General features: G+C 40.0%; 1 protein-coding gene and 1 long non-coding RNA gene across 3 annotated transcripts; one reads left to right on the top strand and one right to left on the bottom strand.

Annotated features, from left to right (window-relative positions):
- Positions 1–1,460: 1,460 nt before the first annotated feature.
- On the bottom strand, positions 1,461–15,664 carry LOC128851347 (uncharacterized). The gene is made up of 3 exons (XR_008448703.1): positions 15,544–15,664; positions 3,660–3,861; positions 1,461–1,957 (listed from the first exon to the last, which is right to left on the bottom strand). It is a non-coding gene; the product is annotated as an uncharacterized LOC128851347 (long non-coding RNA).
- On the top strand, positions 8,116–25,035 carry DCSTAMP (dendrocyte expressed seven transmembrane protein). Of its 2 annotated transcripts, XM_054059498.1 has the most exons (5): positions 8,116–8,241; positions 10,028–10,174; positions 14,772–15,834; positions 16,674–16,994; positions 17,680–25,035. In XM_054059498.1, the coding sequence occupies exons 3-5, from the start codon at positions 14,809–14,811 to the stop codon at positions 17,761–17,763; spliced, it is 1,431 nt and encodes a 476-aa protein (XP_053915473.1). In that variant the 5' UTR covers positions 8,116–8,241; positions 10,028–10,174; positions 14,772–14,808; the 3' UTR covers positions 17,764–25,035. The 2 variants fall into 2 exon arrangements, with proteins under 2 accessions (XP_053915473.1, XP_009554545.2); XM_009556250.2 differs by lacking the exon at positions 10,028–10,174 and having other exon boundaries at positions 8,186–8,241.
- Positions 25,036–25,160: the final 125 nt, after the last annotated feature.

The raw sequence follows: 25,160 nt of genomic DNA, 5'->3' as shown, positions 1-25,160 counted from the left end.
TGCTTACCTGCAATAACTTAAATAAATAATTGCTGCAATCATTGTACCAGACTTATTTCAAAACTTATGATGAATCAGTTTAAGATATCAAAAAATGATGTAACTGCAGAAAATGTTTCCATTCTCCCTCTTTGCAGGCAACTTGCAGCATTATTGTTATCAATGAGTTTTTCTTTTACGTTTGCACTACAACAAATTTGTCTGAAAGTGTCATACAGCTACTTCTCTGATTATATTAGTGAATATGGGTGTCAAAAAATCTTTGGGTAGGTCAGAAGAAAACCAGCATCCTACCTTTCAGGTTTTATCACTGGGAGATCATTTTTTTAACTGCTGTTGTAACAGTATTTATAAATAAACATTTGAGTTATCTTCTTCCATCTGAGAAGAAACATGAGCTGCAACTTCTAGTTAGTAGAAAGTGTGCTGTCTCTGTTTGCTTGTTTCCATAAAGAATAATTTAATTGACTACAGTCAGACAAACCAAATAAACCTAAAAAGGAAAATATCCATTAGAGAAGCTATAATGGCCCGATATGAATCTTTCTCATCTTGCTTTGTCATTGTTCTTATTGCAGGTCCTTCCCAGGATAGCTCTGCTCATATTTGTCTTCCGTCTGTGCCCTTGGATGTCCTGCAGCTCAGAGCTCTGAGGCAGAAAGGGAGCATCACTTTAACAGCAGTGCTGTTTGTGGATCCCCTCCTTGCGAGGGCTCCCAAGAATCTGCCCACAGTGGAGAATTGTCACAGGGAGGGGCGAGGATAAGTTTTAGCACCATATATATGCTGATCGCTCTCTCTCCTGTCCTATATATGTTTTACTGTTTCCTTCTTCTTCTTGCTAAAATAAAGGCATAACTACCCCTTTCCACATCCATGTAGAAGCATTAAACCACAGATTTTTGCCCTAATTATCTGTAGGAACTGCTGGATAACACATATTCTCAGTTACCAAGTAGTTCAGGCTCAAACCATCATCAGTTTTATACCTCTGTGATTAACTATGCCATGAATTGTTTTAATGGCTAAAGGACTGTTAATATTTTTGTAGCTTATCTAGGCTGTCGGGTTCTGGGAAGGTGGCATGTCTTGGCATATCCTGTAAAGTTACAGGATTGATGAGAATCCATAAGAGTACATAGAGAATCCCTAAGAGTACATATTAATATCTAATGAGATTCGAACTGTTTCCATAACTCTGCAAACTTGTGTTGAGGTTTGTTTTATAATGCTTCATGGGTTTCATTCTGTGCCTTCCCCTTTGTGTTACCAGTTCTTATGCCTCAAAATACTCCATTTCTGTACTGGTTTTAGTATCATATACTTGTTGCGCACAGGAACCATATTGCACCAACAACTTCCTCATTTTTTTTTTTTATTTTTTAATTTAAAGAAGCCATTCTTTAGCTAAGCCACGTGAGTCAGAAAGGAGAAGACAGAGAATTCAGTCTTTGGTCAGAAGTAGACAGCACAAGGAAAGGCTTTGAGAAGATCAGTGACAAGCGTTTTCTTATAAGGCTTAGGCTGCCTTATTATTTAATTATTTTTTTCATTCTCTCCCAAACATTCAAGCCTGGAAAATAATGCTTTATTGTAAGTTATAAACTTCTTCAAAGTAATTGAAGATGGAAAAGATGGAAATGCCAGGCCTGTTTTATAGCAACTGTGCCAAATGCTTTGATAGAGCCATTATAAATTCTACTTACATTATTATAAGCAAAGATTGCTATCCAGTTGCTGTTCCTTGGCTGCATTGTTTCTTTCCTTATCTCACTGATTCATTTCATAGCATACAGTAAGGAATTTATTAGTAATGTATCCGATTTCCTGGTAAGATATGGTCCAACAACTGCTGTTATTACATTTTTCTCTTCTTTCGTATAACCTTTTTCCTTTGTCACTTTGGCAGTCTTTGCTGTATGGGCGCCTTCACTGCAGCAATGCTGACTTCAGTTATCTGGAATAGCATATATTGTAGAAAAATTAGATTGGAATACTTTGTCATTTTATTACAGTGTAACTATGTGGAGTAAAACCTTTTTTGCGATGCATCCCATTCGTTTTTAATTTTCTTAGAGCCATTTAAAAAAGTCAGTTCTTTTGTATGGCATATCTTTAACTTTGGTGAAAAAGATTTTAGGGTATTGAGTGAACAATAGGGGGAAAACACAAAGGGAAGGGTAAAAAGGAGTGAAAAATCAGTTATCAATGTATGAATAGTTTGGGGTTTACTTTAAGATGGTGAAAACAATCTGGAATTCACTCCTGGAAAATGTGCTTTGTGAGTATCCCCACGTGTCCTCCAACTAAGCAAGACCTTACACAGCATCTTCAGACTGAGAATTTACCATGTTCACCCTAGCCACATCACTATGGCTCAGCAAGGATTACTTCCCCTCTCATATTTTCTGGAATAACCTCTTGTCCAACCTCCAGATAGTCTAATAGTGTCAAAATGTTACCACTTATTTTAAGGGTTTTTTTTAACAGAATTTTTTAAGTAACCTGATTTTGAAAGGAGCTAAAGCAGGAATACACAAGCAGTTGTAGTGACTCTAAGGAGGCCAGGAATGCTCAAACCAGGGACACAGATGGGCCCAACACAAGGTGCATGACTGCACCAGGGGAAGCTTGCATCCAAAAGCACGCGTCTGTGAATCTGCCCAACAGTTCAGGCTGTGGAGTAAAGGGCAGAAATCCCACAAGCAGCCACAACCTAGCAAGCATTTATTTCCTAATAAGGTTGTTATCACAGACCTCTTAACCCAGGATCTCATACAGGCTACATCCTCTTTTTCCTCTGAGCTAGTTAGGCAGATGCAGCTCCTCATTATAACTGTGAAACTGCTACCAATGCTTTTTTAAATGTTGATTTTATGTTTCATTTAAAATGCCTATTCGGTCTGCAGTCGTAGGTAGCAGCTGTAGCTGGCTGCATAATACGTTGGGATTGACACCTCCAACACGGAAGAGATGTAAAACATAAACAAAGTAAAGTAACTTACAACAGCAAAGACAGTTATTTCTAGCTTACATTAGAAGAGGAAGGATGTGACAAATCTGTGCCTTGGGCAGTCACTTCGTGGTATCTGATGGGCATTCAATGAAAACTCCATAGAGAGGTACTGAGACCTCATTTTCCTGGGATGAAGTGAGGAGCATTTATGTGGCCACCAATGATGATTATTCAGCTGAAAATTCCCTGTTAAATTCCTTTCCTGGAGACCGTTAGGAAACTTCCTCAGCTTGACTCACAGGAATAGTTCTTTACAAGTTAGTGTTTTCATAGTGACTGAAACACTACCTTTCTATGATACAAAGACTGGCTTCAGCTACCAGTATCAGATACAAGTTTTACCTGTGCTCAGCAGTATTTAGATCAGATTTTTCACTGCAGAAAATCAGAAGTGAGTTTCTGCAATCCTGATTCACTCTAAGAACCATTTACTCATAACTGTTGTGTCACTAGCTCCAGACATACTGTGCATCCGGTGGAGCTCTGCTCACTGTGAGTAATGATCCACTATAATTATTTCATTTCCTCAGATATTTAGAAAAGAAAAGGTAATTGTCTTATTTTAATCTAAATTTCTGCTGTAGCCGTAAAACAGAAACAGTAATTAAAACCATGACTCAAAAACAAAAGCACAAATACTTACAAAAGCTGATCTTTGTTTCTTTCCTGGCTCTCTGGAAGTCAGCCAGGAGAAAGAACTATTAGTTACTAGCTGGCCATCCTTAGGCAGAACCAAGCAGAGCAGAATATCTAGTGATTTCAATGCAACACAGTGTTCACAGCTCTGAACTCACTTTGTTCTTGAAGCACTCAACATGTCACAAAAGGAAGAAACCTTCAACACCCTAAAGACAAACACAAAGAAATATGCATCCAATTTGCATGTTACTATAGTTGAAGCACAGCATTATCAGAATCAAGTCAATCACAATTTTGTTATCAGTTGAAATGGATTAACTGCCAGAACCGTAGGAACTTGAACAGTGACATTTTACTGTTTATATGCAAGCAAATTTTGCCAGTCATTCTCCAGGGATTAAGAAGTAAAATGAGGTCAGAAATATAAGAAAACAAAGGTCACAAATACACTAATTCTGAAATCATCCTCACTTTTTTAGTGCAGACAGAAGGATCAGTACTGCACCAAGCGGACACAGAGGAAGAGAAAACCAACAGCTATTACCATACTATTGTCCAAACCAGTTAAGTATCAGTTCCTCCCATTTCACAGTGACAAGTACTGTACAACATCAGCAGGGAAGTCCAGGAAACAGGCAGCCCCAGCATCTACCATTAGCTGGTGAAAATATTCTCCCAGCACAGGCTTGTGCTGTAGTTTGTGATCCAGTGGCCTCGGCCACCCAAAACTAGCAGGCATCCACCTTGGTCCCAGAATACATTTGACAGTTTTGGTGACACAACAGTTTGTAAGGGTGGGCTGTGAGTGAGTCAGTAAAACATTCTGCTTTAAAGGTTCTGGAAAAAAATACCCCAGTGACACCAGCACACCTGAAAAATGTCCCTGGGTTGGGAAAAAACAGCTGAGGCTCTTTTTCAGCATGCTGTATCACTGAAGGGAGCTACGGCATTAAGTAATTGAAACATTTGGATACTTTTCAGTCTGCAGGATTGACTTCTGCATTGTCTGTATATACTTTACAGACTTACGTTCTCTAGGAGAGGCTAGAAACACTGATGCCAGCCACTGCTGTGACTCAATTCAAATTGGCGAGTATGGATAAAGCTTGCCTACTACTCCTTGTTCTTAAACACTTAAAGGGTGGGAAAAGTTATTCCATCCAGATGACTACGAATTACTTTCTTCCCCCTATATAGTCCAAGTTCCAAAATTTCCAAGTCTAAGAGATAAAACTTGTGCCTATTAACTGTTTTATTTCACTATATTAAAAATTACTAGGAGACAAACAGCATGCCAGGTGAGGAAAAATAGTGCCTTCTCTGCCTGCAAATTGCATGTGGAGTTGAAGAAAATGATTAGCAATGAATATGCAGTGGATGTGGGGAAACACGTAGGTTTATCCAGAGATCTTAGAAGAATGGGATAAGGTACAGGATAGAAAAGAGGTCGAGGATAGCAGGTTGGTGTTCAAAAATCATCTCCTCAAACATGAAGAATTATTCACCCCAACTAAACCAAGCAAAGGCAGCAGGAAGCCAGCACAGGCAACCAAAGAGCTCTTGACAAAACTCAAACATGAAAAAGCACCGTACAGAAGGTAGAAGCAGGGACAGGGAGCCCAGTAAGAATGTTGAGATGTTGTATATGGGAAGGGGTTAGGAAAGACAAAACCCACCTGGAGCCGAATCAAGTGGGTCAGGCAAAGGGCACCACAAAGATCTTCTATATCAGCAGAAAAAGAAAGACGTGGGGAAATGTGGGCTAAGTCCAGCTGGCATCTGGTGATGAAGGACATGGAAAAGCCTAAAGTACTCAATGTCACCTTCAGCTCTGGCTTCATGAGGAAGACCAACCTTTAGGAATCCCAGGCCTCCAAGACCAGACTGAGAGTCTGGAGCAAGGAAGACTTACGCCTGGTGGAGGTGGAGCAGGTCAGGGAACATTTAAACAAAGTTCTTGGGACCTAATGGGAGGCACCCATGGGTGCTGAGGGGACTGGCTGATGTCACTGTAAGGCCACTCCTGATTATCTTTGAAGGCCATGGAGCCTCTGAGAGGTTTCTGTGGAATGGAAGAAAGCAACAGTCACACTCGTCTTCAAGAATGGTGAGGAGGAGAATTCAGGGGACTACAGTCTGGTCAGCCTCACCTTGATCCCTGGGAAGGTGATCAAGCAACGAGTCCTGGAAATCGTTTGCAGGAAATATTTGATGTGGATTTACAAAAGGGAAGACATGTTCACCCAACCTGATAGCCTACAATGAGTGGACTGGCTTGGTGGATGAGGGGAATAGAAGCGGATGCTCTTTAGGTTGACTTCAGAAAGGCTTTAACACTCTCTCTCAAAACATCCTCATAGGCAAGCTGACAAAGTATGGGTAAGATAAATGGACAATGAGGTGGATTGAAAACTAGCTGATCTGCTGGGCTTAAGGGGGTTTGATCAGCAGCACAAAATCCAGCTGGGCAAAGATCACCAGTGGTGTGTTCCCAGGGCTGATATTGGGGACAATACTGTATAAAATCTTCATTAATTGTCAGGAAAGAGCAACTCTCTTTGCAAAAGCAAGTTGTTTGCAGATGATACAAAACTAGAAGAAGTGGCTGACACAGCAGATGATTGTGCTGCCACTCATAGTGGCCTCAGAAGCTGGAGAAATGGACTGACAGCGATCTCAGCTATCACAAAATCATAGAATCACAAAATGGTTGAGGTTGGAAGGCACCTCTGGAGGTCATCTGGTCCAAACCTCCCATGCTTCAAGCAGGGTCACCTAGATCAGGTCCAGAATCACCATTCTGTGATTCTATAGACATCTGCTATGTGACAATATCAAAGCTGACGTGCTGGGCTCTGTAGATACTTGGTCTAACTCAATGTGCACTTATCTGAATCACAGAATTTTCCCCTGTATAACACTATGAAGAAAATGTTCTTCTAAAAGATCATTTTGTTCATTTGTCCTATAATGAACAGAGACTTTCTCCAGTTATAGATGGTCTGCTGTATCTAATTATACCCTTACATTGTGCATAATTTAGCTGCTATGAACATTATGCTTTGTTCATCTTGCTGCCTGACAGCTTTCTGAACTTTCTTGGTAGCCGCTTTTGAAACAGCAGGGATATGGCTACTCTGTGGGGAGGAAAGTTGATCTTACAGTGAGCCAGTGAGACCTGTTACTTCAGTGCTATCAGTACCTGCTGGAAAACCAGCTGTCTGGAAAATTACATGCAGGGACATTTCATGCAAGGGCAAATAGGTAATGTCCAGACCAGCACTTTGATTTATGCAGATAAACTCCTAGAAGACAGATGGATTTTACCCTTTCTTTAGAATCTCAAAGCTATGAAAGAAGTAATATTTTGTTTTGTTTGTTTTATTACCAAGGTAGAATGTTTTATTTTTGAAAGGTGTGTAATAGTCATAAACTTACCTAAAGCAAATGTAGCATACGAACACAGCACATGCATGTGGTACTGCATGCAAATAGAGCTCAGAAGAAAGTTTAAATGTAGTTGGTATCTCAGTTTTGACTTATAAGGCAATTAGTGAAGAATAAAATAATTTCGGTTCGAAGGGAATCTTGAAAGCCATCTAGTTCAATGCTCTGCTCAAAACAGGTCCAGCTAGATCGGGCTACTCTGTTGTACTGGGATTTCTTTACTGGACACAGCATTGCACACATGGTGTCTCCAGTGCTTAGTTGAGGGGAAGAATCACTTTCCTTGACCTGTGGGAAAGACTCTTGCTAATAAGGTCAGGATGCCATTGGCCTTCTTTGCCCAACTGACACATTGCTGGCTTATATTCAACTTCTTTTCCACAAAGAAATCTGTTTTTCTTTTCAGCAAAGCTTCTTTGCATCGGTCAGCACCAGCCTGTACACGTCTGGGATTATTCCTCCCGGGAGACAGGACTTTGCATTTTCCTCTGGTAAACTTCATGACATGCTTGCCAAATCATTTCTCCAGCCTGTCAAAATTCCTCTGAATAGCAGCTCTACCCTCCTGTTTATCAATTACATTTATTATCCAAGGCCTTGTTGTACATGATTTGAGTGTCATTGTTGTATGTTTAAGGTGGGTACCATTCTAAGGGCCATATGCTGACAAATTGCCTACAGAAATATTTACATAGATCTCAGTATGAACATTTGTTGGATAAAAATTATTAGAGCTTCAAAGTTACTTGGGCACTGAATTGCTGCTAGTTTCACTGTGAAGTACCAAAATAGCTTAAAAGTTCTAGACCTAAGATATTATTCAACATAAAATTAAGTCTTTGAAATCAGGGCTCAGAACTCATTTGATGATATCTATTATTCTGCCAGGAAAAAAGGTAGAAAGTGGCACTTGCAAATTATACACTATTTTAGTCTTGTGCATAAGTTACTTCCTCATGAATCTTTGTCAAAATCAGAAAAATTTCAAAATTGTAGTGTGTCTGACTCACCGAGGAAGGTTGTGGGAAACAAATTACTCATGTGAATTTTTTTACTAGTGTCCATCTAGGTTCCTCACTGAAATCAAGAAAGACACGAGAACACTGTGAATATCCTTCATGTGCTTTACAGGAGAGACTGTAAGTAATACTTTAGGATTAATATCAAGGAACTGTGGATAGCAATCATAGACTGAGTTGGCTGTTCTAAGGTAAAAAGATTTGTTGTAAGTTGTCACCTTTCTGATTGGAGGTTCTATTACTAAATTTCATGAAACAATTTAGTCCTAAGCTCCTCCAAAGCTATGTATAGTGATATTTATTATGGGTAGGAAAAGGGACTCTATAACCTCTCATGTTCCCTTTCATCCCTCATAGTTGAATTTTCTGTGTTTTTTCTAGTTGTTTTTGTCAATAGGAAAACTGTAATTTGGGTTTCACAAACTGTGTCTCATTCCCTCCTGTGCTTTAAGAGAAGCATATGTGTGTTGTTCTGCTGCATCAGAACTTCCAAACATAACATGGCCCATAGGGGTATAAGAGAGAAAGTACGATTTCTCGTTTCATGTTCTTTCTGTAGCCATCCATTTTCAGCTGCTGCCCACAACACATTTTCTGCGTCCTACTCTGATTCCCCAGTCACTCAAACGCAAGTTGTGCTTGCAATGTGAAAACATAACAAGGTTCATTTTGCCTGAATTTGGATAGCTCTGTGTGAGTAATACAGGCTCTTTCAACAGTCAAGATAAAGAAAAAGCTCTCATAGCATGCAATCTATCTCATGTGAGGGTAGACTTCTAAAGCAAGTCTGAAATATGGCTCTGGGTAACTGTCCTTTTCTCCTCATTGAGAAGAGGCGACATCATAAAGACAGGGAGCTCAGATGTGGACATTAAGCTTAGACAACTGATATTAGATGATATTTGACCAATTTGTGCATGCTAAGCACTTGATAATATCTTGCAGTGTTCAGAATCTTCCTGAGCCATGCATTTTAAACACATGATAAAAAAGAGATCTTGATCAGTTATCATATTCCTTTTCCTTTTGCATGTGTACAACTTACTGTTTTATTTGATTTTCTGAGTTGTTTAGTATTTTGGATTCCTATTTGCACACATTTAATTTTATGTTTTAGTACTTGCACGTGTGTAGTACCACTTACTCTCCTTCCCCTGCAGTTAAGAGCAAAGAATGCAAATGTGAGAAATGACAGGGTTCTCAATGAAGCCCTGGGGCTGAATTTTTTATTGGGCTTTTATTTCTTTGCTGAATGCCCTGCATTGATCAAAGGAAATAATATGGGACTCCCTCATGTACTTTTGCCTCTTACTAAACCGTAGTTCAGCATTGCATTTTTTTTTATAGTATCTATAAAAAGGGAAGTAATTATCTTACATTTCAATGTAACTGATCCAAGCTAGGAAAGAAGGCTGTTGAAACTGCCAAAAAAGATATTTGTTTTTTTTATTCTTATCATATGTTTACTTTTTGTTAAGTCCTGAATAAAATCCAAACAGGAATTATGAGGCAAAGATCTCTATGAAGCTGAAGCTTTAACATCAATGAGATATGTTTCCCATTTAAACTAAAGTCTCTTTTAATAAAACTTTATTTTTCTGTATGCGGATCCTGTGCACTGTATGGGGCAAAGGGCCTGCCAAACTGCTATGCTTTTCATCTCATGCTGCACAGACAAAAAATTTGTGTCAGACTTTGTGTGAAGGTGTAAAAAAAGGATAGTACCGATCAGTCCCAACTTAAAGGGACTTGCAGTCCCTAGGCTTTGTCTGAATTACATCTGTGTCAAAACAGAAAGTAGACTTAAAGATATGACCCTGTCATGCTTTGCCAAATCAGCTGTAGCTCTACTAAAAAAGTTAATTATTTAGTAAATTACTTTCTTTTTCTCCCTACACATTTTTAGGAGACATCTGCTTCTTCCATTATATTAAAAATTTGCAAAGAATTGGCATGAGTAGCTAATACATACACGCAAAATGTAAGACTGATGATAAACTCTAAGCAAGGATCAGCCTGGGTAGAGAAGGTTTCAGAAATACTATCTGCAAAGGTAGGGAGTTTCAATCTATTGCAGTTGGACTATATGATTGCTGTAGGAAACATGAAACTGAACTATCCTATCCTATCCTATCCTATCCTATCCTATCCTATCCTATCCTATCCTATCCTATCCTATCCTAATCTTATCAACCGTAGCAAACTACAGGGCCTGTGAGAACCGCATGAGGTTCAACAAGGCCAATTGTAAGGTCCTACACCTGGGTAGGGGAAAACCCCAATTTCAGTACACAATGGGAGATGATGTGAATGAGAGTAACCGTGCAGAAGAAGGACTTTAGGGGTGCTGGTTGATGAGAAGCTCGACATGAGCCAGCAATGTGTGCTCTCAGACCAGAAGGCCAACCGTATCCTGGGCTGCATCAAAAAAAGCGTGGCCAGCAGGGCAGGGAGATGATTCCACCCCACTATTCCTCTCTTGTAAGACCTCATCTGGAATACTGTGTCTAGTTCTGGAATCCTCAACATAAGAAGGATATGGAACTGTTAGAATGGATCCAGAGGAGGGCTACAAAGATGATCAGAGGGCTGTAGCCACCTTCCATACAAGGACAGGCTGAGAGAGTCGAGCTTGTTCAGCCTGGAGAAGAGAAGGCTCCAAGGAGATCTTATAGCCACCTTCCAGTATCTGAAGGGGTTGCAAGAAAGCTGGAGAGGGACTGTTCATGAAGGCTTGTGGTGATAGGATGAGGGGGAATGGGTATAAACTGGAGAGAGGCAGATCTAGACTAGACATAAGGAGGAACTTCTTCACCATGAGAGTGGTGAGACACTGGCACAGGTTGCCCATGGAAGTTGTGGCTGCCCCATCCCTGGAGGTGTTCAAGGCCAGGTTGGATGGGGCCTTGGGCAGCCTGATCTAGTGGGATGTCCCTGCCCATGGCAGGTGGGTTGGAACTAGATGATCTTTAAGGTCCCTTCCAACCCAAAGTATTCTATGATTCTATGATTCTATGATCATCAGATACAGGGTGAGCAAGGGACTAGGACAGGACCAAATCAGTAGTGAAGACGGCCAAAACTTATTGGACAATAAGTATGAAAGACTTTCCATAGCAGGTAGGGAAGCGACCATACGCAGTGTTAGATGCACAGAGCTCTAACACAAGGCTCATGGCTGAGCTGGACTGACAGTTTCTAGGGATTCTTGATGCTATGTATTTATCCTCTGCTTACTTAAAAACTGTAGCTAATACCTGAAATAACACAAGTGAGACCTTAAAAAGTTTAAATTTTTTCCTCTTTTACTTTAAAATGAAACTAGAAAAATAACTATATAGCCTTAATGTAATTATAGTGCCTTAATTTCAGTACACCACAAACCTTAAGAAGCACGGCCCAAACTCCTTGCTGGAGAGGCTCCTTTTGAGAATTTGTTATTATTAATCTTGCCAGCATGCCATATGTCAGATGAATATCACAATTTCAGGTCTAAGTATTTCCTAGAGAGGGAAACTAAGGCATAGAGACTTTTCTCATGCATCCTACAGAAAACTCAGGTTCAAAGGCAGAGCTAGAGGACAAGAATTTCCAACTCCACTCTGTGGCGTACATCACAAGAAATTATGGTGGAAAGAAATTGGCACTTAGCGGCAAGAAAATGCTTTCCAAGCATAATTCTTTCTTTATATTGCATAAATATTGGTAGCAGCCCCCACATTAGTTCACTTTATAGGACAGAAAAAAATACTTCACTTGAGACTGTAATTGAAATGAAGATTTTGTTCTCGTCAGCCTCCTGTTAGACTTTGTATTTGCACCTAAACAGCTTCAGGAGAGCTTTCATGATTTATGTTTTATAGAGGAATCATTCCAGAAAGCTCTCAAGGTTTACTATTTCTTTAAGCACCGAATTAGCCTCTTTAGTCAAGCCAAAGATTTATTTCTACCCCCTGAGTCAGACTGTTATTTTCCCTTTCCAAGCATTCACAGATGTTTAAGAGCCTGGTGATACAAGAATCTTCAGTGTCCACAATTTTTTAGGTTTAGAGTTTACATCCTTTGCATGATTCTGCTGTGCTGAATATCTGTGTCTGTTGCTGATATCTTATGGGGGAAAAACAGAGGTGACAAGCCACAGAGATGCACACTGTGAGCCTGACTAACCCAACAGTGGCTGAGCTCAGAGATGGGCTCTGCATGGGACAGGGATGCTCCCTTCCCATCCTTCAGTGATCCCAGAGAGACACCTGAGCATCTGTGCCACAGGCTCCAAAATTCAGTTGCTCCTTACCATGACATTTCTGCCTTAAAATTCTGGGTTCAAACAGTTTGGGGAGAAACCTGCCATTTATGTGCTGAGTAGTGCAGTGATCTTTTATATAGTATTGAATATGCCCAGTAAATGAGATTTTTTAATTATTTTGATGTTCTGTCTACATTTTGCAAGTCTTCAGCCTCTGAGTCCGGAAGTACAGCTTTAGTTAATTCTAAGTCATCATTCTTGACTCTCTCCAACACTTAGATGCACTCATGCCAGACTCCCAGTCACATATTGCAGCCATTTACCAAATGCCTATAAACATTAACAGGAATACACCATACCCATACATAGTAACACACAAAACCATGCAGAAACTACACTTGAGAATAACTGAAAAATCAGTGCTGGAAAAGAAAACTCAAAATGTATTATTTTCTCACACAGATGTTTTTTGTATAATACATAAATGCTAGGGGGGTTGCGTTTGATTTTTTTTATTGCTCATTAAATATAGAGCAGTACTTCATATCTACTCACTGTACAAGGCAATTTCTCTTAGATCTACAAAGAAGATATAGTAGCAAGTACTAGTTAAGGTTCTGATCTCAGAAGTTCAGCATTCAACGGCAGGGTTTGCTGGCTGTTAGGTCTGGTTCTGCCTGACTCCAGGGTCTGATTCTGCTTGACTCTGGGGTTAGGAACATTGTCTTTTTAATTGTGTTTTCTAAAAGTGACTTGTTAATTTCTAGTTCAGTAGGAAGAGGGCAAAGCAAACCATTTGTGTAAGCAGCTCTGCTCACGGCAAAGATGGAGTGCAGTGCCTTGTGTGCTACCTCTCCTACCTATTGCACTTGCTCCACTTTCCTAAACACATGGCCACTTCTACATACTTTAGGGACATTAATTAACTAAATTTGTTCCTGTGAAGGAGCTGCTAATTGCTGTTATACTCCATTTACAGCTGAGTTCACAGAGGCTCTGGAGGGAAGCAATTTCCTCAGCCTTCCCAAGCAGAGGCTAGTGTCAGGAACTGATTCCACCCAAGAACTACTGCCCACCATTAATCCCTGAACTGCTGAAGTAGTGAAAAAACTCATCATCTTTCAGGATAATCCTCAGCACTGGAAAGGACAAGGCCCAAGTGAGGTCAAGGAAAAGCATCACACCGCACACAGCAGTCCAAGAAGGTCCCAACTGGGGTCAGATGCCTCTCCAATCATCTTCAGCTCCTGTTGCAAGCAAAGACAGTATTGACATAACTAATAACTAGTTACAATCAGAGAAGGGGAAAACCATGTAGTGAATGGCAGCAGAATTCATAAAGTCAAATGGCAGTAAAATACAGTATGTGTACAAAATAATACTTCCTCGCTACCTGCTGTGTCCAAGCTAAACAAAAGACAAAGTAATATCTTCAGGAGGTATTTTCAAGACAACTATTCTCTATTATAAGATAAAATTACAGTAGTTTATTTTATTTAATTAGTATCTCATTTGCTGTAGCATATTAAAAGCTAATATGCATAAAAGTTGTTCTTGCGTGTTTGGACAAAATGCACTATAAACATTATACTGTAAAAGAAGAAGGAAAAACGTGAGCACTGTACTGTCTCCCGTTAAACTGAATTGAATCTCACAGAAATACTCTGTAATTGACCATATGAGCATGCTGGTAGGCAGGAAAGATGGTGACAAGTACAAGCAATTAGGGTTATAAGTGTATATGGGCCAATTTGTAGCTGTGCTATCCCAGGAGACATCCAAAGGAGGAACGATGCCTCTGAGGTACACTTTCTTCCCTCTATATTGAACTACCTCCAGCTAAAAAAGGAGAGCTTCATATGCCATGCTTTGGCAGCGTGCACATGCTGCTCCACCTGTTCCTCCCTCCCTAGCAGATGCTCTGGCTGCTTCCTGTGGGTCGAGCCACCCTCCCCTGCTTCAGGCTACTGATGGGAAGTTTCCATGCTCCGCTCTTTCCCTTCCCAACACTCCTGTAAGGCAAAACTAGTGTCGGTGGGGAAGCACTGGGAGTTACAGAAGGCTTGTGTCCCTGTCATTCTCTCCTAAAACATGCACACGTATACGCACATAAGAACCACTATGTCTGTATAGCAAAAGAGTAATCAAACTATACAAAATGTAAAAGGATAAAAATACTTTGAAATAAAGATAAAATACCATTTAAAGTCATCTCTTTCATGTTTATACATGTGCTATTGGGGATGAAGAGTTGGGTCTCACATGTCGCAGTTCAGCATCTATGTGAGTCAGATCTGCATTTTTTGCAACATGAAGTAGTACTGACCACAGCCATTTAAAAGCACATCATTGTCAATAGTGTCACCCTGTAGCTAACAGTACTTTTGTCTTCCTTTCTTTTTAGTTTGAGCTATCGCAGTTTCAACAACAATCAGAAGAAAATGCAAACACTTGTCTCCATAGTCCAGAATGCCTGGGAAATTTTTATATCCAACAGGAAGCCTGGCTGGAAGCATCTGATACAGCTTTTTGCAGTTTGCTCTGCAGTTGGCTTCCTCTCAAGCTTCCTCTTATTCCTTGGCATGCACTTCTCCCTGGCACACCACCCTTTGGCTCCATTACTGATTTCTGGATTCATTTGGATCTTGCTTTCTATTGCACTCTCGTGTTTCAGGCACCTGCGCTGTTTTAGTGTCCTGTTCCTTCTTTCTTGTGGACTGAAAAATGGCAGGAATGCTCTTATTACTGCTGGTACAGGGGTTGTGGTGGCTGGCAACATCCAAAATATTTTTCACAACCTAAAGGTTCTGGCAGACAGTATAACCTGTCATTTAGAGTATGAACAATTTGCCTTGATAAAATATTATGTTGAAGCAATAAAATGGATTTATGAGGCAGCCAAGCTTTCCCCTGAACTATCTGAATATATAGTGTTCCTAAAACATGAATTCACACCTTCTTATTCAATTTCAGATGATGCATTAAAACAAGAGCTAAATGACACAAAGCAAGAAATCCAGAGAGTTGCTAACCAGATAGCTTTTATGCTGACTATACTGCCTTACATAGGCCAGAAAGTATTGCCTATAGTGGGGATATTTCTAGCCTCATTTGGAACAGGCCTCTTTATCAAAAAATTTGTGGGCTCTCAGAGTGTCAAATTTAAGAATACTTACATCACAAAAAAGTTCATTGCATTTGATGAGCACCAAAAGCAACAGCAAAGACCCAGTCTTCTTCCACTTAACAGAAAAGAAAGAAAAGATTATGTGATGATCCCATCTTTCTGCCTCACAATGAAGGACAGAAAAAATATGCAGCATTTTTTTCTCCCTGTAATTATTCATCTTTGCATCTGGCTTCTATTTGCTGCAGTAGATTATTTGTTTTATTGGTTAATTACTTCTGTGACTAAACATCTCCAAGAAGTACCGGATCTAGAGATTCAACTCAGCCTCTTTCAACAAGTAAGTACTTATCAGTACTACATATTCCTTAAGTTTACTGTGGAAAAATTTCCCTTCATTTTCAGCAGCTGCAGGAGCAGATACAGCTGATGAGCCATCAGTTATTTCATGGCACAGTCATTCATTTAAAAAATGGCTATTGACTTTACAGATATGTATGTTGGAACCTCACAGTCCTCTGTGCTTTCCAAAGTGTCATTATATTTCTAGAGAACGGTAACTATAGGAAGAAGCACTTTCATGCCTCCATTTATATATATGGAGAAGATCAGAATCTTAAAACTGGAAATTTGTAATGTTGACATATGTGAAGCACCACTTTTACGGTTAAAACACCACTGTGACAACAAGACTTACTGTTGGTGGAGGAGGATCGGGTCAGGGGTCTGTGGTAACCTTGTTATCAGACTACCTGCTTAGGTTGGTGTAGAACCACTGCTGATCATGTACAGAGCCACAACCAAAGGGATGGACACACTCTGCTCTGCTGGCTTAGTCTGAATAAGGGACTTTCCAACAGAGGATCTGAGCAGATTCATGGGAATGGAAATATATTAAATCATTAGAACCAGATTATCTAAATATTTGTCTATTAGAGCCGCTGAGAAGATAAGTTCTTTAAAGTTCCAGGTGTGGGACAGCCTCTCAAGAGAAATGGTGCAAATTCAGTCTGAAACATTTATAAATAGCCAATAAATATATTATTATATGTATAGCATACATAGACACTGGATGGGCTAGAATATTTATGGAACTTTTTAAATCTGAAAGTTCAATGGGAGAAATATTAAGAAAGGAGGGAGTCACTATTATAAATTTTTCCCCCTTTTTTTCTGCAGAGAAATGAGAAGACCTTTATCATTGGCATGAGAGAGCATATTGCAAAGACTGATCCTTTCAAGATCTCTTTGTTTAAGCATGACTGCATCCCTCAGCCCAAGCTCTCTCTCTCCACAACCTGGATCCAGCTTGGAGTCATCATCTTCTTCTTAATCATTTTTGGGTTATTCTCTGGCCTTCTGACCCAACTTAAAATTCTTGTGTCAACTTCATTTTATCCTGACACTGAGAGGAAACGGATACATTATTTGCATGAAAAATTGCTCAAGAAAAGAGCAAAGCTACGAGAGAAAACTAGAACGAACATGTTTGTTAGAACGGTAAGCCATCAGCTCACAAAAAAAATAAATATTCCTCTTTCAGGTTGGTAGCCAGATCCAGGAAACCTTTAAACACTTATTAACTTCAATTATGTGCTAACAGACTTTCCCCAGTGCTCTCCTGCACAGGAGCCCTAGACAAGTTGCCTGTTGGTGAGGTTAGACCATATAATTACTTTGTTCTGTCCTTCGACACACACGCACCACACATAACATGGGTACATGTAAATGACTATGTGCTGGCAAGAAAATACTTCTCGAATTTAGAGCTCTCCAGAGAAGAAACATGTTTTTCATGAACATACGAAAAGCACCTTCAGCACAAAGATTATCCCTGCAATCTAAACAGCAAATGTTAGGTATTTATGAGCAGCCTCTTAATGTTGAGAAAAATGTTCAGTTGTTGCTTAGCAAAATGGAAGGTCATATATTTCTCTTTTATAACACAGTTGGAGTGCAACTCCAAATGCCTCCAGGGAACAAAACTTTTGACTTGCAAAAATGTTCACTTTGTATATATATATAAATATATACATGCATACTAATGGAAATGGCATATATTTATGGTAAATTGAGCTAGATAGCTGTTTTAGTTTGGTTTGGTTTTTTTTAATAGCCTTCAGAACTGACTGGGCGATCTCTAACTCATTAATACTACGATAGCATTATATTTCTGTCTTTTCAGGGCAGCTTCTGGTTTCCAATACTCAAGGCAAGAGCGGTAGTAAGGAAGAAAGAAAGAAGTGTGGCAAATGATGACATGGTATGAAAGAGACCAAGTGAATCTTTGGATACGGCTGAGATGTGCTAGATCCACAGGGGCCTGTTTTTGGCACCCATCTTTCCTATGGAATTTCGATTTTAAAATGTAAAAAATACGATCAAAGGCTAAACATCAGTGGAAAAGAAGCCATGGGAAATAGTGTGCTCTCCACCACAGAGGACTCCGGATTGCATTAATACTAGTTTTTCAACTTCAGGTCTACATGATCTGGTAGTTTAGAAATCCATGGAAGGTCTCTTCTCCTGTGTAAAAGCAGTTAGCGTGGAGCTTTCAGGACAGCACAAACCTCTTTGGACTGAGCTAACAGAGGACATAATGTCAGCGGCAGGTTTTTGTTTTCTTCACATTTTTCAGACATTGAAGATATCATTCAGAAGATACAGCAGAGGCTGTTCGTTGGCTTCGGGGCTGGCCGAGAACCTAACTAGAGGGCTCAGTTGTTTCTAGGCATTTCTATCTATTTCTCAACCATCAAGTGCCCCAAATCCTTCAGCCTGGTTCTTTTCCATCCTGAGGTTCACATACTTGCACCTGCTTCTGCAGAGTCAGTGCTCTGTATGCCCTACCAATCTTATAGCGCACCCGAACTCTCACTCCCACCTTGGGTCCCCTGCTTTTTTTTGCTGATTTGTCCTCGCCTGGACTTAGTCTCCCACTTTCACATATCCATAGACTGTATTGCTAGTGCAAATTTTCTCCTGTCTTTGATAGAATGTGTGATTTCCCCTTGGTGAACACATGTTGACCACTCACAATAACTTTCTTTTCTTCCAGACACTTGGAGATCAAATGTAGCGTAAGCTGTTCTATCACCTTTCAGAGATGGAGGTGAAGCTGACTGGTCTGTAGTTTCCCGAGTCCTCCTTCTTACCCTTTTTGAAGATTGGAGTGCTATTAGCTTTTCTCCAGCCCTCTCTTGTTCACCACGATCTTTCAAAGATGATGGAGAGTAGTTTAACAGTAACATCTCCCAGCTCCCTCAGCACTCATGGTTGCATCCCATCAAGGCCCATGGAATTGTGAATGTCCAGTTTGCCTAAATTATGTCTAACCTGGTCCTCCTCAATCAAGAGACAAGTCTTCTTTCCTCCAGACTTTCTTTCTTTCCTCTAGGGTCTGGGATTCCTGAAAGCCATCCATAGCAGTAAAGACTGAAGCAAAGAAGGCATTCAGCAAATCCACTTTCTCTGCATCGTCTGCCATGAGGACATCCACCTCATTCAGCACCAGGCCTACATTTTCGCTAGTGTTCCTTTTGCCATTGACGTACTTTTTTGACATTCTTTGCAATATTTGGGTGACATGGTTAGAGAACACTTGGACACACTGGACAGACTTAAGTCCATAGTACATGATGGAAGGCACCCATGGCTGCAGAGGGTGATGGCTGGCATCACTGTGAGGTGACTCTTGATTATTCTTGAAAGATCATGGTGATTAAGAGAGGTTCCTAAGGACTAGAAGAAAGCAAATGTCACTCCTATCTTCAAGAAGGGTAATAAGGAGGATCTGTGAAACAGGTTTGTCAGCTTCACTTCAGTCTGTGGGAAGGTGATGGAACAATTTCCCCTGCAAGCCATTTCCAAGTATAAAGGCTGGGAACCTGTCTGGGGTACCACCTAAACTTAAAAAAAAGCTTTTTTACTGTGAGAGTGATCAAACACTGGAACAGGATAACCAGAGATGTTATGGAGTCTCCATCCCTGGAAATAACTCAAAATCCAACTAGACTGAGCAACGTAGAGCAACAGAGGAGTAGTAGATATTTCTAGAGATGCCTGCCAGCCTCAGCCACTCTGTGATTTAGTTACTCATACCAAATGAATTGCAGAAAAGATGTTAGACATGCACAGCAAAAGCTTGTGTTAATTTGTAAACGTGCCGTGCCAGCAGCAGAGTGCCACCTCACAAATGTGGTTTCCATTAGACTGACGCTGGAGTCACACGCATAATGCACCATTTGCTTCTGTGACCATACACACGCAGACCTGTGTGCTGGCAAAGAGGCAGCTGGCAGGCAAAGGAGCTAAGTTTGCTCTTCCCTAGCTCCCTAAATGGTGTTCGGCACACTTTTTCAAAATTCTAAAACAAATTCACCTTTAGTGCCTCAAAGACATTGAGTTTTATCTCAGTGATAGAACAGTTTTAATCCCATCTACTGTAATAGGTCTATTTCTTCGGCTCTCCCATCGTTGAGAAGAGAGTAGAAGAAATATCCACTAACTGTCCTCTTTAGTTGTATACATGAAAAGGCAGGTCTGTCTCTTCCCTGGCATTACACAGAGGTAGACCTCTCATTCTCTACAGACCTTACTTAACTTGTTTTCTTCCATGTTTTTCTGTCATCTGATCTGGGAAAATATGGGGGGTTGTCTATCTTCAGCTTTCTTTTCTGCTAGTTGTTCAGCTATTCCTTTTGGCCTTGTGATTACATTGTTTTTTCTTTTCTTTTTTTCTATCTTCTTTTCACATTTCCTACATTTTATTTCGTCTCTTTTACCCAGTCTTTGTCATTCAGTTTTCTTTCCTCTTTTGGTGTTTTATTCTGCTCAAGCAGATCATTATTCCTCATACATAAAACCACACATTTTTTCTTTCTGCTGACAGTGAATTGCAAGTACAGTTGAAACTAAGGGTTTCATTTATTCATTTATTTGCTTAATGGAAATTTTTAATACCTTTCATGTTACTGGACACTGTCTCTAACTGCCCTTCTGGAACTTGTTAGAGATGTATTCATATACCACCAGCACTCAGAACATGAATCTGAGGAGAAGTCTGGATTTGGCTTTTGACTCACTCATCCCTTTCCTCCTCCGGCTCACAGCAGAGCTCAACTTCCCTTTTAAATGTCCTTCACTAGTGTCAAAGATGTTTGATTTACTGTGAAAAATCCCCCAATTGAATCAAATCTGGTTTGCAAAATTAATGAAAGGCTGACCTCATTGTCTTGTGAAGATAATTCAGATAGACGTGCTGGTGTTCCTGACCCTCCTGAAGCACAACGCAAACGAGGACATTTCCTTTCAACAACTGTGTTTACAGAACTCTCCTCACCTCCACTCCATACCCCTGACCTTGGCTTGCTTCATAGCTAAGATAAAAGCTTTTTTTTTAATCTGTGCTAGATTTGTTGCAGCATTTTGTCTGGGCGGTTGGGTGTGCCAATTCAGAGGACATAGGGTTTACAGCTGCTTACACCCTGACCCCTGCTCTGTCAATATTGTCACACTGACTCACTGTGTTTTCATCACAGTTTAAATAGCTCAGAGATATTTGCAATTAAAGAAGAAATGAACACGCAAAGCCTTTCCTCTGATTCTCTTTTACATAGCAAAACTAGAAAGTAAGGATCAAAAGATCACTTTTTGCTGATGAATAAATAAAGCCTGAAAAGGGGGATGTTATTGTCGAGTTTATGGGCACAGACTTCAAAATACGTGAGCACTCTTAACAGATGCTGTGTGTGAGAGTAACTTCTTTCATCTCGTTCCTGATACACAATAACAGCCCTGCCCTCCAGTGGCCCAGTAAAGCTACATGCCCCAGTATTGCTTCTCTGCGGAGATCCCCAGGTCCTTCAGGCTGAAGAGAGAAGACCAGCAGGTGTAGGTGCTCGCACTACAGCCATGAGGTCTTCACAGGCAGTGAAATGAAATCCAAGACACAACCGGACAATAAACACACACTGGCCATATGAGGGCTTCTCTGGCGAATGGTGGGGATGAATGCAATGTTAGGTATGTCAGGATCTGATCTCACAAATTCCTTCTCTGCTCCTGCAGCTTGAATGCACGTCACAAGGGAGAACAGGATACTAAACATCGCAAATTTCTGTGTAGGGAGAGCAATGAAAATGCAGTTTACAGACTTTTCTCCTTACTCTAACAATGTATTTGAGTCTTCACCTTTCCATACAAGAGCAGAGGGGAAACCAGCAGAATTCTAATAAGTACTGAACAAGAAAAGGCTCTTCTGTGTTTCAGCCTTGGCAAAAGAGATACTTGGCTCCTCTATACTGTAATGCATTGCTTCAGAGAAAAAGGGGTTCAATGTAATGTTATCTCTCAAAGCAGTCAGAGACAGTAATCTCTCACAAAGTGACCAACAGAGAGAAGGCTCAAAGAAAACATTTTTCTCGAAAGCCTGAGGAGTGGGACTAAATGAGGGAGGATTCAAACATCTGGGAAAGCAATTGTTGTTGTACTTGTCTGTGAAATGATCAAGAAAAGTGTGCTGCAAAAGTCATCTCTAAACCAGATTTCCAGTCTAGTTTGGTAGTTGTTTTAGGACAACAGTTACAGCACTGCACTACTAACAACTTTATGAGAACGTAATGAGCAAGAGATAGCAGGTATGAGATTGCAGGACAAATTTGGAGGTCTTATCAGGGTCTGAAGATTGAGGCAGGACTAAGAGACCACTCAGTGCTCCATTTCAGGACCTGTGCTGACATAAATGCATTTTATAATCCCATTTCATCCCAAATTAACTATATGCCTATCAGGAAAAAAACATGATACTGTGTTTGGCTCTGCTATCACTCATTACAGGTGTTTCAAAATATGAACCTGGGCAGTTACAGAATTATATCCCTATGAAGACACTACTATTATAGAGTGCCCCACATAAACTAAAACTAACAAGAACCTCAAGGATTTGGAGCCCGACAGTCTCAACTTTAGTTGTAGCACCTGAATAGCTCAGCTGAAATACTTTTGATGTCACACACTTTCTCAAGGACTGTTACCTGAAACTCTGTGGCTAGAGCAGGATTCAGGTAGTAGGGCACACATGTGTCATGACAAAACAAATACTCATAAATTTCACACATCTGGCAGACCTGACAGCTTGTTGCACTCAAGCACATAAAAATACAGCAGATGCTTTGGTGTAAATCTCATTTCACAGTATACAGGTATTTTTTTCCATGACATCTGCACAAAAATGAAAACAGCATTGAAATTAAAAAGTAGGCCATTTGTTAAGAATAAAATCCAAAGGATACCCTCCTACAAGAAGCATAATCTATTGAACAGAGCAGTAAATACCAACATAGGGATCAGGAACCCTGTGCTAACTGTATAAGGAGAAGCTTCTTCATTTCTACTCTAACAAAAATCTGTAGAAAACCTAAAAAGTTTACACATTTTTCCACAGGTGATATTCTTTCATGGGTTGGAGAAATTAGTTCACAAAATGGGTGTTTATAGAACTCGTAAAACTACTTGCTGTTGTCATATTGTGAAAACATCTGATTTTATTATAGAAATGTTACTATCTTCCTTCCTTTGGGCCCTCACTGTCTGCAGTGCTTTGTATCACTTTGATTTCAATGGGTGTCCCAAGAGCCCTAAGGACATTTGAAAGTCCTGGGCATGTCCATAGTATCCTCAGGACTGGCAGCCTTTAATCCTGGGTTTCACTTCTGTCTCAACTGAGTCATTTTGGCCTTGAGCAATTCACTTAAGACAATGCTGGATGTTAAACATCCGGGTACATACATCCAATCACTGGAGTGATTTCAGAGCTTTGAGCATCCATAGTTCTCACAACTGGAAAGTTATTCTAATTATATTCACTTGTCTCACAGGTATATCATGAAATTGCAAGGCTCTAAAGTTAAAACACGAAGCCTGAAATGACAAACGCCACACAAATATAAGTTGTTAGAAGCAGAAACTTATCCTTTCTTCCCCTTGTTTTATCCCCTACTCTTCTCAAATTTCTGCTGCAAATTTCCAGCGTAGCAAAAGTTTAGATGAAAAAGAATAGAACCATGCTTTACAAAAACTCTTGATGAGACAAAACGTATATATATATATGAAAGTTATACCAGAAAGTTCTAGATCTGAGAGGAAAAAATGGGAGAGGTGAAAGGTGACTGCAAAGTAGACATCTGCATCACAGTCAGACATATTCTTTTTTGTAGTCAATGGAGACAAATTGGCATTACAAGAAAGATACTTATCCCAAAGAACAACTCTGGACAAGTTCCTCTGGCCTGTTTGAGATCTTGATGCAGAGACGAACCGTGTTCCAGAAGCCTCTTTCCCTGTCAGTGACAGAGGGACACTAGACAACAAACTCAGGTGCAGATCATTGCAGTGAAGAAGTTTACTCTGAACAGTGAACTGTTATCCATTGCAATAGCGCTGGATGCCTGTTTCTGCTGTGCTGCCACTCCTAAGAAAACCTGAGAAATGGGAACACGTGCTAGCTCTTCCTGACCATCCCCGTGATTATCCTCCATCATCTTACAAAGAAAATTCTCCTTTGTGATTTAGAGACAAGAACTACCAACCTAGCAGGAGTTTGTTTCTCATACAAGATCATACTATATGCATATGAATACAGCAGGAAATACAAGTCTGTCTTCCACTGGCAAATTAAAAATAACAGTAAATTACCATATGATTTTGATGTCTGTCTTAAAATACAAGTGCCTTTCTGTGCCTGTTTGGTGCATAAATTGCATAGACATACTGTTTCTGCACATAGGGCAATAAACTCCCTGTACAGGTGTTTTTGTGTTGGCCTCATTTCTCTCTTAAATATTTCCCAGTGACAGTTGCTTAGAAAGAAGGGCTACACGTGTGAAAATGTAAAACTGCATTCTTGGTTTCTGAGGCAAAACATGTCTAGACATGGCAACACAGTCATGCTTCTAAGAACACAGCTGCCTCTCAAATGAGAAATCAGATAAACTGAGCAAATTAGATTTTTTAAAAAAGAATTAGGTATCCTATCCTACAAAATCCGAAGTACTAGTTATATCAGTAAAAACTCATATTTTTCAGTAAAAAAAGAATTATTTTTAAATTAATGCATTACGGTCTTGCTCTGGTGATCCCTCTTCATAAGCTTTCAAGTTCTGGGTAGGGACCTCTCCATAAAGTGAGAGCAAAAAACAGTATCGTAGTTGAGTTCACCAGTATGGTTAGCACAGGCTTGCCTAGGGTGTAGCACAGGAAACACTTGAACACACCAATAAACGCTTGGCTGTGCAGCTAGCAGAAAAAAAACCACACAAACTCCTTTAAAGACACAGACAAGAAAATGTATCAGTAGCTCTAAAATAGTGATAGTTCTCCTGAATCAGCATTTTCTATATCTGATCCCTTCCAGGAAGGGAAAATCAAATAATCAAATTCAGTATCTGCTATCAAAATTGTCTGCATTGCTAAACGCAACAGAGAACTTCCTAACACATGAAATTAGAGAATTAGGATTCATTTCCTGTAACCTTACAGAGCAAGAATGTAGAAAATGTGCTTAAAGACCACTGATCATTGTTTTGACTTTATAGGTTAGCTGACACCTTCTAAAGATAAATACTGAGAAACGCCATCCCCAAACTTACCTGCTTATAATAACCTACA

The sequence above is a fragment of the Cuculus canorus genome, chromosome 2, assembly GCF_017976375.1.
Source record: "Cuculus canorus isolate bCucCan1 chromosome 2, bCucCan1.pri, whole genome shotgun sequence".
NCBI classification, from domain to species: domain Eukaryota; kingdom Metazoa; phylum Chordata; class Aves; order Cuculiformes; family Cuculidae; genus Cuculus; species Cuculus canorus.
Note: the sequence above shows the minus strand (reverse complement) of the source record. Positions and strands in the feature narration are given on the sequence as shown.